General features: G+C 43.9%; 1 protein-coding gene across 1 annotated transcript in view; it reads right to left on the bottom strand.

The window, feature by feature from the left end:
• Positions 1-1080: 1080 nt before the first annotated feature.
• The window catches only part of LOC104034256 (protein eva-1 homolog C), a 219075-nt gene continuing 205535 nt past the window's right edge, over positions 1081-14620 (bottom strand). The window contains exons 6-8 of the mRNA XM_075708204.1: positions 13397-13561; positions 8873-9046; positions 1081-1451 (exon numbers count right to left, since the gene is read on the bottom strand). Of these exons, the coding sequence (XP_075564319.1) occupies positions 1081-1451; positions 8873-9046; positions 13397-13561 (710 nt within the window). The remainder of the gene's footprint in view (positions 1452-8872; positions 9047-13396; positions 13562-14620) is intronic.

The following is a 14620-nucleotide window of genomic DNA, read 5'->3' as shown; positions in this document are numbered from 1 at the left end:
CAGAGTTTATTTAGCATTTATTACCCATTCTGTTGTCATATGTGGCTTCTTCTGTCTCCATTTTCCTCTGGTAAATATAGACCTTTTATTTTTTTTATTTTTTTAATAAAATATATAAAACATTGTGCATTGCTATCCATAGGAAAACTGTAGTTTAACAACAAAAAAAGAATAAGGCACATTCCTGTGCAGCATCTTCAAATATATATATATATATTTAAAACAAAACAAAAAGAAAACCCTTTTCAACCTCTTTGAGGTTGTTAACTTCTCACTAGTCACTGACACATCTCTTATATTACCATAATTTCATGGTTGGAGGTGGGTTGGGTTGTGTTTGACAGGGGCCAGCAGGGAGAACAGACTCAGAAAAATAATAGGATTTTATCCCTGAGGTGTCAGTAAAAAAAAAAAAATGTTCCCATTGAAAAGGAAGATGAAAAGACATCCATAAATAACTGAATACACTGTGGCAAATGTCCAAGCACCGAGATGATTTCACAATGGAAGAATCCCCCTCCCTCCCTCCCATCCCCCAGTTCTTAACAAGTCATATTTGCCATTGGGTTTTAATTAGGTTAATCTCATGGCTTCTGAAGTCACAAGACAATTGGTCAGGATGCACCTCCCCCTCCCTTCCCAAATCATCTTTCCAGATTTGTCATTTTGTTCACAATTCTCCCACAGTCCTCAGGAAAGGGAAACAAAAAAATCCTAAATGAACACCAAAACCTGGACAACTTCTCTCCTCAGCCAAGAGAGGAGCACTTGTACCACAGCATGCCAAATTCCATGTCCCGCACAGGAGGGCTACAACTGTCACCTTCCTGCCTGCTACTAAGAAGTGAAGTTGGCAACCACCTCTGCTGTAACCAGAAAGTGTCCGTGAAGAGGGGTGATAGCAATATGTCAGGGAGAAGGAGACAGGGAAAGCTTTATTGCTGTCCATCCACACTGCTCCAGGAAGCAGGCCTGAAAGGAAAAGGGGAGACACCCACGTAATATTCCTTCCCGTCCTTTCCTCTGCCATGTGTGGAGGAGCCCCAGGGTGCCGGCCAGGACAGTTGGACTCCCCATCACCTAGTAGTAACGGTTGAGGCTCCTGGTCCCTGGGATGTCCGGCTGGCCGTTCATCCAGATCTCCCGGATGATGCGCTCCCGCTCCTCCAGCCGCTGAGCTCTCTCCAGCTCCTCTGCCGAAGTAAAGACGTTCATGTTCAAAGTCCTCTCAAACCTGCGGTGCCTGCGGGCAGACAGGTCCGAAGTGGTGTCCGAATCGTCATCGCTGTCGCTGCTGTCACTGTCGCTCTCCCGCTCCCGAGGAGGTTTTTTCGCGGAGGAGCGTTTGCAGTCAGTTCGGCAGGACACCCTTAGCACCAGGGCCAGCAGGGTCAAGACGAGTCCAATGCACACTCCAGAGACAAAATACAGAGCAGCCCGCTCCGGGTTTTCTGAAAGGGGAAAGAAAATGATTCTCGAGAACAATCCTTAAAAGGACAAAACAGCACAGCTCCTCTGTGCACATACAAGCCACGGCCTCTGGAGGGGCACAGTTTCTAATGGTTGCTTTTACTTCCAAGCCCTCCTTTGCCTCCTCTCCCCAGGAAAATCAGGAAGGGGAATTTAAGCGGTGGATTTGCTGCCAAGACATTTGCCCACATGCAGAATTTGGGTTCACTGCAGTCGTGTCTTGGAGTAGTCTGGAAGGGGAAGGAGCAGCCCACAGAATTAAATGCTAATTCCAGTGGTTCCATGAGCAGGGTTGACACTAGGGCACTGCACACCCAGCAGGAGCTAAGTGCATCTCTCTATCGCATCCATTATCATCGTACGAGGAATAAAGATGATTTACAAAGCTCTCTGTGCTGTGGCCCAGCTGAAATGGGAAGCCTTGCAGCATGGAAAAGTGTATATTATTTATTTGTAGGTTTCATTTCCTTATCTAAGGCAAGTGTGCTGGCTTTCCACCCAGACCACCAAAATGTATACCTGTGCTACACAAGCATAGCTGGAGTCAGTGCACTAACAGGACAAATCCTACATAGCCACATTTCTGAGGTGATATAACCGGACTCCAAAGAATCCACAATGCCTTTTGAACTACGTCATCTTGTTTATTTACTACCTTTTTTTTTTTTTTTTGGGGGGGGGGGGGTCATGGGACTACTTAGAAGCTTAATTATGATAAATGTTGTTACTGCAATTCCCCTGGGCTGAATCATCTCGGCATATTCCAGGTTTATAGGTACACTGAATGGGTGAATATGAACCAAGCAGAAGTGTCAAGGCCAGCTCTATTCCACCATGTCTGCTGGGAGTCCTGAGTTCAAGGATGGATTCAGTTCCTCGATGAGTCTTATTCCCTTGAACTCAGTGATGGAGCTGTAACAGTTCCCACCAGCCTGACATTCGGCCCCAAAAGATCTCTGTAACTAAAAGGTTACTCTCTACCTTCACTTCCCCACACTGTGCTTTTAGAAACTGCCTTCTCCAGCTGATTTCCTTAAACCAAAGTTTGCAGAAGAGGAACTAGAAACCATTTGAACATATTCAAAACTCAACAGGACAAGACCCTGCTCCAATTTCAAAGCTGGCTCTAAATTTGAAGTTAGCCATGTTCTGAGTAGCGGGTTGGACCAGGTGACCCCCGGAGGCCTCTTCCAGCCTAAATTAGTCTCTGATTCTGTGGTCAGAACCCAAATACTGACTTGTACACTGTCCAAAGCAACACATAGTTCAATGCCTGGAGCTCACGGAACAGTTACAGAGACAAAATATCTTTGTACTCTTCACTTCTCTCCCAAACAAATCTCAAAGGTGACTGACAAGCCAAGGTGGAGGAAGGTGTCATGATAGTCTGAAAATTGGCTAATAAAACATGAGACTATTGCTAGAGTGGTTGGTGTGGATGGCATGAGGAAAACACAGGCTGAAGAGAGACTACAAAACAAGAGGAAAAAACTGCAGCAGATGCATTCAACAAGTTCAAAAAACGTAAGAGGACAGAAATGCAGCAGTAGCTGGAAAGTCAAGTGAGACCAAATCCAGAGGTTTTAAGCTAAGGTATTTTGACAAAAGTGAGACAGCAAAAATCCAAATGTAAAAGAGGAGATACCAGAGCAGGCATGAAGGATGTGCCAATGGCTCTTGTAGCAGTCTGGCTGAGTGAAATCCTGGCTCCAATGAAGCTCATGGCAACTCTGAACTCAAGGGGCAGAACTCAGATTAAAACTGCAGCCCTGTTTGTGCAGTAGCAAAGCTGCTGCCCATCTGGTACTGTGTGAACAGTAAAGAAGTGGGCTAAATTTCAGAGATTCGAAAACCGCAGGAAAAGTAGAATCACTACCTGATAGCACTTTTACCTCCATGTGCAATATAATTCAGGACAGTAATTGCAAAGCTCCCTTTGCAAGTAGGCCTAAGGAGGGCTCTGAGGACACCCGGAATGTGGGAGTGTGAGAAGAACAAATGAGCAGGACTGATCTGTTTGTACTGCAAGGCGCTTGCTGTCCAGTCTGCCTCCGCTCTGCCTGGCTGACAGGATGCCAGGCACACTTTTCTGCGCACCACTTTTCTGCGCACACATGGGCTTGATTTGGTTGCATTAGTTCCACTGCTCACTCTTTTAAAGCAACTCATAAAAAAAACATAGATTGGAGCCTGAGACACAGACACATGTGGTTTCTCTTCCCCCATTTTTGTCCATGTCCTGCTTTTCCTTTCTCCTCCACACTACTTTTTCCATGCTACTGAATCCAGCTTATAAGCAAGCTGCATCGTGATTGCTTCTTAAGCAACCATTTTTCATCCCCTGCTTGTGCTTGTATGTATAGCCCTTCATGCAGTGCGATGGCTGTAATTGAATCTTTGGGCTCCAGTGGCATTTATGAGCTCCTACAGCTACTCTGTCAACATCTGAGACACTGTCTGGACTTCCTCACTGAGCTGTAACCCTACATTCAACTGTAGTCTTGGCATTTATCATACGTACAATCCACTTGCACAGCAACATCTTTTTTTTTTTTTTTTTTACAGGAGAAAGAGCAACTTAAGCTAAAAACCATGGGCTCTGTTTTTTCTCAGTTGAAGTAGCCAAGTCAGCATAGCCTAGATTTGGGGGGTTTACAGTTGATTAGTGATTTGGAGAGCCTTCCCCATTGTATATTCTGCTTACAAAGACCAAAAAGGGACATCCTCTTCAGCAAATGGATGCTCAGTGTCTTGCAAAATCTCAAAGGTGGCTCAGATTTATCATACCAACACTGAAGCTCCTCCAAACACTCATTATATTTGAAAAAAAGCTCTTTAAAAGTGTATGGACATCAGTAGCAGGAGTTAACATAATACTGATATGCATTCGTGTGTGTGTGTGTGTGCATACACCCATTAACACATGGATTTTGTCCAGTGTAGCTTTCTCTTCCACTGCTGTGGATGACAGCTCAGAGCTATGTTTTTCTCCTAAACTTCTAGCAGGACCCAGTTGCTGTCAATGTCTTTAGCTGGGGTTACCTTTCCCCTTCCTGGTATTTCTTTTTTTGGACTGAAAGCATTGATGAAAATGTCACTGATTCAAGCCTGAATTTAATCCATGCAGACAAAAGATATATGCTCTTTATAGCCCTCGCTACAAAAGCCACCATTTTCCAGGCACTCTAACTGGCCAAAAATTAGAAACACATTTTATTTTGTTTTTCCAACCAAACCAGCAGCAATTACGAAGCCTGTTTCCTGAGGGCTAACAATCTGCTGGGAGCATCGGCCCAGACTGCCATTAATTCCCCAGGAAATGCCCCAGGCCAAGGTTGTTATTGGTATTATAATAAATTGTTTCAATAAATAAAAAACAATCAAGGCATTAATGCTGCTGGTTTCCTGTGATGGCTTCATGCATTCAGAAACCTCAGTGGGGAGGAAAATTTCAGAGGGCCTCAGTAAAAGGTTCAGCATTAAGCATGGCCAGACAAACAGTAGGAGCAATATCTTCTAGAGAATTTACAGTTAGCCCCACAGGCTGCTGAAATCCCCTGGTAGAACAGAGGAAGCTCTCCAGGAGCCCCTTATTAATAAGGCTCAGGCCAAGCAGTCTAAAAGTTGGAATGATGTCCCCTGGATTGTTTTTTGGAAGCCCCTTGTTAATAACTTGGCAGCAAAGCTTTGCTTGTGGAAGAAGAATAAAACAGGGATTTGTGGAGGTTTCCTTCCAACTACTTCAGCCTGAATGCAATGACAAAATTAGAATAAGTCCCCTGCCCAAAAGGAGGCACTGGAATTGCTCTGATACAATTTGAAAGTTTAACGTTTAATATTTATATAGTCATGAGGGACGGTTCTGGTCTTGCTGGTAGACTGTGACTGCAAAGACGGTTCCAGCTGTCGCTGACACTGGTGAAGTCTTTCCAAACACTCAGACAGGTTTTGGAACAGGTCCATGACAAATAACAGGTCTGAGGTTTGTAGGCAGAGATTGCATCTAATTAAAAAACTAATTCTATAAAGAAAATGAGCTTTCAAATTAAGGCCACCTCCGAGTCTTTTGCAAGCCTGAACTCTAAATAATATTTATTTGTTTGATCAGCTGATAAATTCACTCCTCATTGACATTGTTCACTCTTTCTCCCTATTTCTGAAGAAATGTTGTTCTCAAGGCTCTGGAAGCTGGGATAAGACTAACACCTTTGATACTCCTAACCATGATGATAGCTGCAAACAGATTTGACAGTGAAAACTAAGACTCCTGTGAAGAGACTTTGCTTCCTGCTGTGCTGTGATTTTTCACTCCTCGGTTGTCAGTAGGAACATTCCCAATGTTATATGGGAACATCAGTTGAAAAGATAATGGAAATGAGCACAGAGGCTTTCGCTAATATTGGCTCTTCTCCCCTCTGTGCACTGCAAGACTTTGCACGTGCAAGTGATCGAGCCTGCAGACTCTTCATCTGCAGCTGCCCACCCAAACCTGCTGTTTTGTGCAGAAAATGTGAACACCATTGAGCACAGAAGGGATCCGACTGATTTGTGGATGCTCTCCCCAGGATAAGAGACACCCCACTGCCAGGAGGCAGGAAAAGTCAGAGTGGATCATCCTTTCAAGCACGCACTTTAGTCATGAAACACCAAGTGCCCATAGCTGCTTTTTCCTAGAGCAGGTCTGAGGGTATACACCACCCTCTGCCCCAATAGAAAAAACACCTTTGTATGTTGTCCCTGCCTATTTACAATTTGCCTTGCAAAGTCCTGGTTTGAGCCACCTCATCAGCACAGGGAAGCCCTGAATACAGCGCTTTCAGTCTGTAGAGTTTACCTGAGGGACGTGTTTAGTGTCATGAAACAGAGATGTTCTCGCACTAATGTGTCTCTTTGGCACCAAGACTGTGGTCAGGAGCAGTGGGAAGATGTGTGAACCAGAACCAGCCCTCCCTGGCTGCCTGATACCTGCCTCTCCTGAACCACTACAATGGCTCCTCTATGGACATCAACAGCTGCTGTGGCTTAAGCTGCCTTCAGGGCCCCAAACTCAAGTGAGCACAAAAATTTCCAACTGTTCTGCTGCTCAAAATCTGCAATATGAAGAGGGATGGCTTTGCAGTGCTGTAGTTTTATGCAAATGATATTTATGCCCTGTGACACAGCTTGTCTTTGAACTCATAATCTAAAACCTCTCCATATTCATGTATAACAAAATAAATTGTGCCAAATCCATCCTTTCCACTAAAAGCAGAGGGTTAAATTAGATGTAGCAGATAAAGATGGTTTAGGGCATCTGCTGTTTCATTCCATGGGGCAGACATCAATTATTTTTGTAATAATAAACTGAACATATATATCATTGAGACTAAAAACCATCTAACAGCCGTGGTTAAGTACACTGGAAAACATGAGCAACAAGCTCCTGAACTCATCACTGGAAACCAAAGTTGTGAGGTCTGACTTTTACCTATTTGACGTCCAGTGGATGTGAACACATCACAAGAAGACCACATCATGAGAGGGCAAGCAAATCCCACAGCAACAAGACAGTTAAAGCCATCGTTATTTATTATTTGTGCTACAGTAAAATCTAGAGACTCCTGCCAAGACTGACACCTTGTGAAGGGGATGAATCGAGGCCTTGTGCCCTACAAAATGAATGCAGGATCAAAGACTTCTGCTGTGGTCAATGGAAGCAAAGTCCACGGGGCATCAGCAGCAGCCCTGAATCATAGTCCCAACTGTCCCTGGCCATAAATCCTACAACTTTCTGCTGCACATTACTGCTCAGATGGGGAAAAATAATATCAACAGCATTTTATTTTATAGTAAGGTTTTCATGTCAAAAAATGGTAGCTGTAGGTAAGGGGCGGGGGGGGGGGGGGGGAAGAAGACAGAAGACTCCTTTAAAGTTTGCTTTTTCTCATCTTTCCTTAGTGAAGCCCATGCAAGAAAAAAATATATCCTACTCATCTCTCTTTTGTGAAGAACACTACTAATTCCACTTAAGCTGCCTGCTTCTTAAAGGTGTCACGAAAAGACAGATCCTGATGCCACCATTGGACATGTAGAAGGGCAGAACTTTGGATTCATCATTCATGGTCCTTTTAGAAGGGCCCTCCACTAAATGTGCAGAAACACTCTTAGTAATCTACTCAGTGATTCCAAAATGCAAAGCCCAAGTTAGTGGTTTCAAATCCAAATATTTGTCTGTAGCAACATGGTGGTATCTCAGCAAGAGCAGGAGCATGGCACCAAGAATGCATTAGTATTTAATGAATTGGCTAGACTGAATGGCACACAGGCATGAAAAACTCTCTCACAAATATTGGCGTTTTAGTTATATAGACTTCAGTGCTCCAGAACAGCATAATTGCATTACAGTGGTGCTAGCAGACTGGCCGCAGTATGCAGAATTATTAACAGCATGTAGTAAAAGAGCAACACATTAATATTACTAGCAAGGTAATGTTGCTTGGCAATAAGCACTGCAATGTAATAAGGATACAAACCTTTCATTAAACAAACGGAGAACACCCATAAGAAAAAAGTGACCACAAACAGTACATCCTGCCTCAGGAAGCTAGTTACACAGAAATCAGGGCCCTCCTCCTGGGGAAAGCAGCAGAGATTGGCCTGAAACATGCTGAATTAGTGCATCTGATGCTATTCAGCTGGTGCTCCTCCTTTTGGGAGGTTAGGTCCTCCAACTCGGTAGGCAATCCCTACTGCTGACAAGGTACCTCATGCAGTTGTGGGATGGGAAATATTTGCACTATATCACCTGCCTCTACTGCACTATTTGCTATTATATTGACCCCAAGCACTCAGTAGGCACACAATCTTTATTTCAACTTTTAAAGTGAAACTTATTAGAAGACTGCTCCTCTGTTACCTGAAAGATACATGTGGGTGAAAGATAAACTGTGATCCAAGGAAATCTTACTCTAAACTAGATTTAAATATACAATTAAGCAGACTCTCAAGTTACTTCATCTTCACACTTCTACTGAAGATAAGCCAAATTCTCTTAAGCAGGGTAACGATCTGAGTGCTGCTTATTTTCCAAATTACAGGACAACAAGCTTGCCTCCCTAATGAGCCAGCCTTTGATCTCCAGGAAAATGGAGCATTAGGAATAATACCACATGTAAGATTACACTGTATTTAACTCCAGATGAGAGCAAATCCAGGAGAAAGCAGAGCACAATAAGCCCTGTTATATACTGTCTGCTAGAGCTGCCCTGGTCAGGTCTTTCAAGGGAGAATTTGCTGAGAGACAAATGAAAAATATAAACGGTTCAAAGAGGCAGATTTAGCCCCAGGTGACTGTGAAATGTTCAATTGAGGGTCTAACAAAGTGCTTGCAAGAGCCCAGAGAGATGGCAGCCATGAGACCTACCTGTGATAAAGGCATATGCTGCTAGGATGTTGCTGAGCAGTGCCATCTCTGTGGTAACGCCCACGGGCTCCATGCTGCTGTTGAGCGCTGGCGGTTGTGTCTCATCCACGGGAAGCAGGAAGGGGGTGTTGTCTAGAGGGTAGAAGGTGGCCGATCTCCCTTTCTTCTTCTCTGCTTTGAAACAGAAAGGGAATGAGGAACAAGGCATGTGCCCCAGCCCTACCCTGCCCTATCCCCACCAGGTCAGCATCTGTGTTCAGAAATCTGGAGCTGCCCAACAGCAAGCCACCCAAATTTGCCCCTTTTTGGCGGGGGGCAACTAAACCTTCTCAGGTAGCTTCAGCTGAGCACATACCCTGTCTGCATCCAGGCAGCATCTTCTCTCCCCCGTCTTCTGCTCTTTCATGTCACCACTTAGACACACCCACCTACGCTACAGCAAATATATAATCAGGTTTCTTTTCTCTTATGTAAATCAAAGAAGCCTTTATCAACAGTGGGTTCAGCTAAGCTTGTAATAAGGACTGGAAAGCACAGGCAGAGCCAGCAACCCTCTGCCGGTGTTGCGCTGTAGTGATCCATCCACACCTGGCAAACAGACGTGCTTTCTCTCCAGCCTTCTTGGGGAAGGGCGGACCCGAGTTTATGACTTCCTTCAGAAGCTTGCTCGTATTGTGTTTCACCCAGGCACCATTTCCCCTTTGGAGAGGTGAGTGAACATGGGTTAATGATTTGATTTTATTTGTTACAGACTGGGGCTAAGGAGGCAGCTAATTCCAGGAGGCTCAAAGAGACCCTTTCAGACCTTATCAGCTCACTGCTGAGTGCTCCCTGCACCTTGATCTGCGGGCAGACACCCCAACTAGCCACAAAACACTAATTGTTTTAAACACACAAAAAAGTCAGTGCACAGGATCCAGCTCCATCATCCATGTGATTGTTTAACTGTAGCTATTACAGTTTTTCAGGCTCCTTTCCATGGGTGTCTAGTTCTGTCCAAAAGCAAGCAGCACACCGGAAAAATCACAGACATCCACCTGGCTTCCACTTATCTGCAGGTATGAAAATCAGGAAGCTGTCAGGTCCACCTCCGATAACGCCATCAGTGCCATGCAAGTGAAGGCACTGACAGAGCCACAACGCAAGTTGGTCTGTGTTCACTGCCTGCCTGATCCGTCTCCTTTCCCTGCAAACCCGGCAGCGTGAAACATCACGTTCAGCTTCCCGCTGTGCGTGCCAGGAAGCGGCTCAGCCCAGGGAAGCAGTAACAGAAATTGAGGGGTGTCAAAGAGAACAGGTAATACTGGATGGAGAGGGACTGAGTGCATGAATGTGCATGCAGTGATGCCAGCTCCTAATCTGCCTCAGAGGAGAAGCAGCAGGGATGGATGTCCAGGTGTAGCTGTAAGTGATCAGCCCCAAGGAATGCAGGCACTGTTGCATCTCTGCCACTGAATACCCACATGGCCTTGGGAAAGCCACATGTTACAAGCTACCAAGGTGTTAATGACTGGTCCTGAGGCAAAGGTTTTAAGCATGGGTGCCTGGGTGGCACCAAAAAGGAAAAATATCCCAAGAACCTCTTGCTTTAGGAGGATAGAGATCACCGAAGAAGAGTTTGTACAAATGGAGGCACCGGGTCACAGAGGGTCAAGGGCACATTCAGCAGGAAATCAATAGCAAAGTTTTAGAAAAATCTTTTAATTCAGATGTAGGCACCAACATGCCTCCTAATCTTTCATTTATTCTTGCTGTCTGGTAAATCTACGTCTGTACAAGTGGTTGGATTTTTCTCTACCACTGTTCCTGCAAAGAAATCCATAGAACCAGGGTAAATTTTTCATTTCTAAAAAATGAACCTAAAAACTGGATACTTCAGAGCATCTCAAGTAGCACTATGCATCTAAACTGAGGCAACAGAATCCAGCTATTAGTTGACAGATCCTAGAGAGTCATTTAGATTTGGATATTAGGAAAAATTTCTTCACAGAAAGGGTGGTCAAGAATTGGAACAGGCTGCCCAGAGAGGTGGTGGAGTCACCATCCCTGGAAGCGTTCAAAAAACGCGTAGACGTGGCACTTTGGGACATGGTTTAGTCTAGTCTACCCTTGATTGATTTAGTGTGGACTGGGTAGTGTTAGGTTAATGGTTGGACTGGATGATCTTAAAGGTCTTTTCCAACCTAAACGATTCTATGATTCTATGATTTATCTCTCCCCATAGTAGACACTTAAAGCTTGATGTATTTGCTCCTATACAGAGATCTAAGACACTCTGGAGTCAGGAGGACATCCACACAGAGACGGCAGGTATGAGAAGGGAAGTGAGGGAATCTGTCACCCTTCTAGTGCAGCATCTAGAAGCCAGGTGAACACCCCAGGTCATCTCAAATGACACATTTATATGGGGGTAACTGAATCCTGCCTGAGATGTCTACACACTAGGTCTGGCTCTGAACAAGTTAATCTAAAATCCCTTTACAATCAATGAAAAAGAAGGGCACCATACAGATATAATCTCATACATATTTCATAAACAGATATCTCATCATAAAGAGGACTGCTGAGTTAGATGGCTCCAGGTTCCTGATAGGTCTTTGAGAGTTTTCTAGAACTCTGCGTTGAAGTCCAGTTAACGTGGCTGGACTGCAGCTGCACAGAGCTGGCAGGATATGAACCTGGGGCCTCTGCACCGTGCTCTCTCACATGTCCAGTTCTGGGCTAGTGACAACCCACCTGCCCCTCACTGTTGATGTATTCATGGGATCTCACTACGACTAAGGTTTAAATTATACTTGCAGTTGGGGCTTCTGTGTGCATAGAATCATAGAATCATGTGCCAGATCAGCCAGGAAAGGCTCAGATGGACACCACTTCTGTCAGGTATGGAGCATCCCTTGCAAACCATGGTGTATTTAGGAGACAGAGTAAGGCATAATTCCTCTCATGTGAGATGTAAGAAGAATCTCTCTTTTTTTTTTTTTTTTTTTTTTACTTCTGACTTGTCCAGAGAACAGATGCAATCAAACAAGTTTTTAAATGAGTACTTGTCTGCATACACTATGCTCTGTCAAAGAGCACCACAAAACCACAGAACTGGTTTTGTCATCTGCAGGATTGTACAAGCACAGACAGGGAAGACAGAAAATGGCTGGAGTTACACAGGAGGGAAAAAACAAACACACACAATTTCACAAGGGCCATGTGTTGCTACGCTATGTGGTTCCCTGCTCTGTCATTCATTCCAGGATCATGCTAAAAGACGTCCCCGTTCCTCCTTGCTAGTTTTGAAGACCTTGTCTCTGTCTAATCAGCTGACCTAGTACTGGTTTTCTCTTCACCACCCTTTCTTAGCTGTTCCCAGTTACTCAAACTGTTTCCCTGTGACTTTACACCAAAGCTGAGCAAAATTATTTCAACTAGCTGTAAATTTGCCCAACACCACAGTATAAGCATAGGAGAGGTTATTCATGATACCAGGCTGACTTTAGCAAATAGTTTTAATAAAAGAAATAAAATGAGGAGATTACAGAAATGTCAAAATATTTCCTTTTGCTATTTTCAAAACATTCTTTTAGCTTTTAATTTCAAAATGACATCTTTGTTTGAAAAGTGGTGCATATTTTAAAAATGAATTAATAAACAATGTGAAAACTAAACAAAAGGTGTAATTTGTAGAAGTGAAATGTTTAGATGAATGAAAAGGAGTTCAGGATTTTTTTTTTCTAGCTTAGAAGAATCACCAGGACCACAAAATTTATTTTGGGCTAACTCAAAATTATTTTCCTTCACAATTTTTCAGTAAGACTTCCAAACTGACAAATCTGTTATTGCCTACTCTTAATTATCTGTGGATTGACTATCCAAGATATGGATTAACTTTGCCAGGAGTGTAGACAGAGACAAAGTAGCTCTGCCTATACCCACCCTAGAGCTGAATCTCTGGGAGCACAGGCTAGGAATTTCAGAAGTAACGTCATATATCATCCCCTGCATGTTGGGAAACACAAGGCAAAAACACTGAATAACCCAATACGTGCTCACCTGTGCTTTTCCTTTATTCATACACCACCCCTTCCTCCTACTCACTTATCCCTATAGATAGCTAAGATTTGACTTCATTCATATCTCTTGACTTTGCATTTTATGAAAATAGCATCATATTTCAAAGCTCAGTTGAAAATCTCTGTCCCCTGTGAGGCAGATCTACTGTCTCTGCCCTGGTTTTGGTTTGTTTTTTCAGGTTTTGGGTTTTTTTTTCTTTTCTACTGTACTAGACAGGTCTGCAAAGTATTTCTGTGATGAGTTTTGACATGCATGGCCATGACTGCTATTTCAAGAAGCCTGGTGTAAGCTTCACAGTTCACTTTAGTCCATTACTGGTCACGCCTTGAAGCTTCTCTTTCTGACTGTGACATGGATGGGGTTTGGGAACAATGGAGAAACCCAGATAAGGGGAGATAGAAGGGAAAAGTTACCACAACACAGTTAGGTTTGGGCCAACAACACAATACTCATAGCTACCTGGGAGAGCTCGCCCTATGTTGGAAGGAGAGACATCAGAAAGGAACACACCGTCCCCTATAACATTGGGATCAAACACTCTTGGCCGCAGTGGAAAATGTGGCTTCTGAAATCCCTGGTAATTGGTTGGTCTTGGCGGGGTTTCATGCAGAAGCTTCTTGGGAACTGAAAGAGAGGAGTAAGAAGAGCATAGTTGTTAGAGTGAGTTATTTCAGCTGGTCAGAATGAGAATTATCACATTATGCTTTGGGCTCAGCTGATACTTAATTATACCATGTGCAGACCAAACAGACACTCATTTACCGCTATGATGAATGCTCTCCAAATGCCAGCACAGATACATTCAATGAGAGAATGCTGGAAACTATAAAATGATTAAGATATTGTTTATTTACAATTAAGCTTTGAGACTAGACTAAGGATCAGATTCAGACATCTTATTTAGACACCCATTGTAGTAACTGAAATGCCTAGTGAGCCAGGCTTTGGCCTCAGCCCTAAGCTTCAGAGTACTCCAGCTAGTCACTTCTGATCCTACCATGATAGCAAGCTGGGCAGCATGCCCTGTAACAACGGGGACTAGAGGGGATGCCTGAATCGCTGCCTCTCTTCAGCCATCAAGTTGCTGGCTCAAGACTGCACATCAGAAGTTTCTGTCCACTCCGGATTCACAAAACCAGCCTCCGTAGGATGCTGTTCATGTGAAATCATAAAGCTTAAATAATCCACCACAAAAATAAGAAACCCCATCTGTAATAAACCCTCCCCATCCTGTGAGATCCAAAATATACTGTTCCCCAATTGGCTTTAAGTAAGCTGGGAAAGGCCCATTCTAGATTCCCACCATCCTGAGAAGGATGGTGAAGACTCAACTAATCCCTACTGCTCTCTGTGTTTCTTTAGCAATACGTAAGTGAGGTAGGTTAATATAGGTCAGTTTTGTCAGGACATCTATGGTCTCTTCTTTTGGCCAAAGCATGCCTTAGTAAGGAGAGTATTCTCTCCTCCTTGATGTTGCAAGGCCAGCTCCTCAGCTCTACATCCAGGTAAAGAAATCAAAGTCGGTGTAGCTACCTCAGTGTACACCCACTGAAGGTGAATCCACACAGTAAATTCACTCATTTGCCCTGTAGGGACAAAGCAGCATGTCATTTACAGAGCCAAACCAGTTCTCTGCCTCAGCCATGGCCAACACCTGAGGCTATTTCAGAGCAAAGTGCGTTT

Source organism: Pelecanus crispus, chromosome 3, assembly GCF_030463565.1.
Source record: "Pelecanus crispus isolate bPelCri1 chromosome 3, bPelCri1.pri, whole genome shotgun sequence".
NCBI classification, from domain to species: Eukaryota; Metazoa; Chordata; class Aves; order Pelecaniformes; family Pelecanidae; genus Pelecanus; species Pelecanus crispus.
The sequence above is the reverse complement of the archived record's forward strand: the minus strand, read 5'-3'. Positions and strand labels throughout refer to the sequence as shown.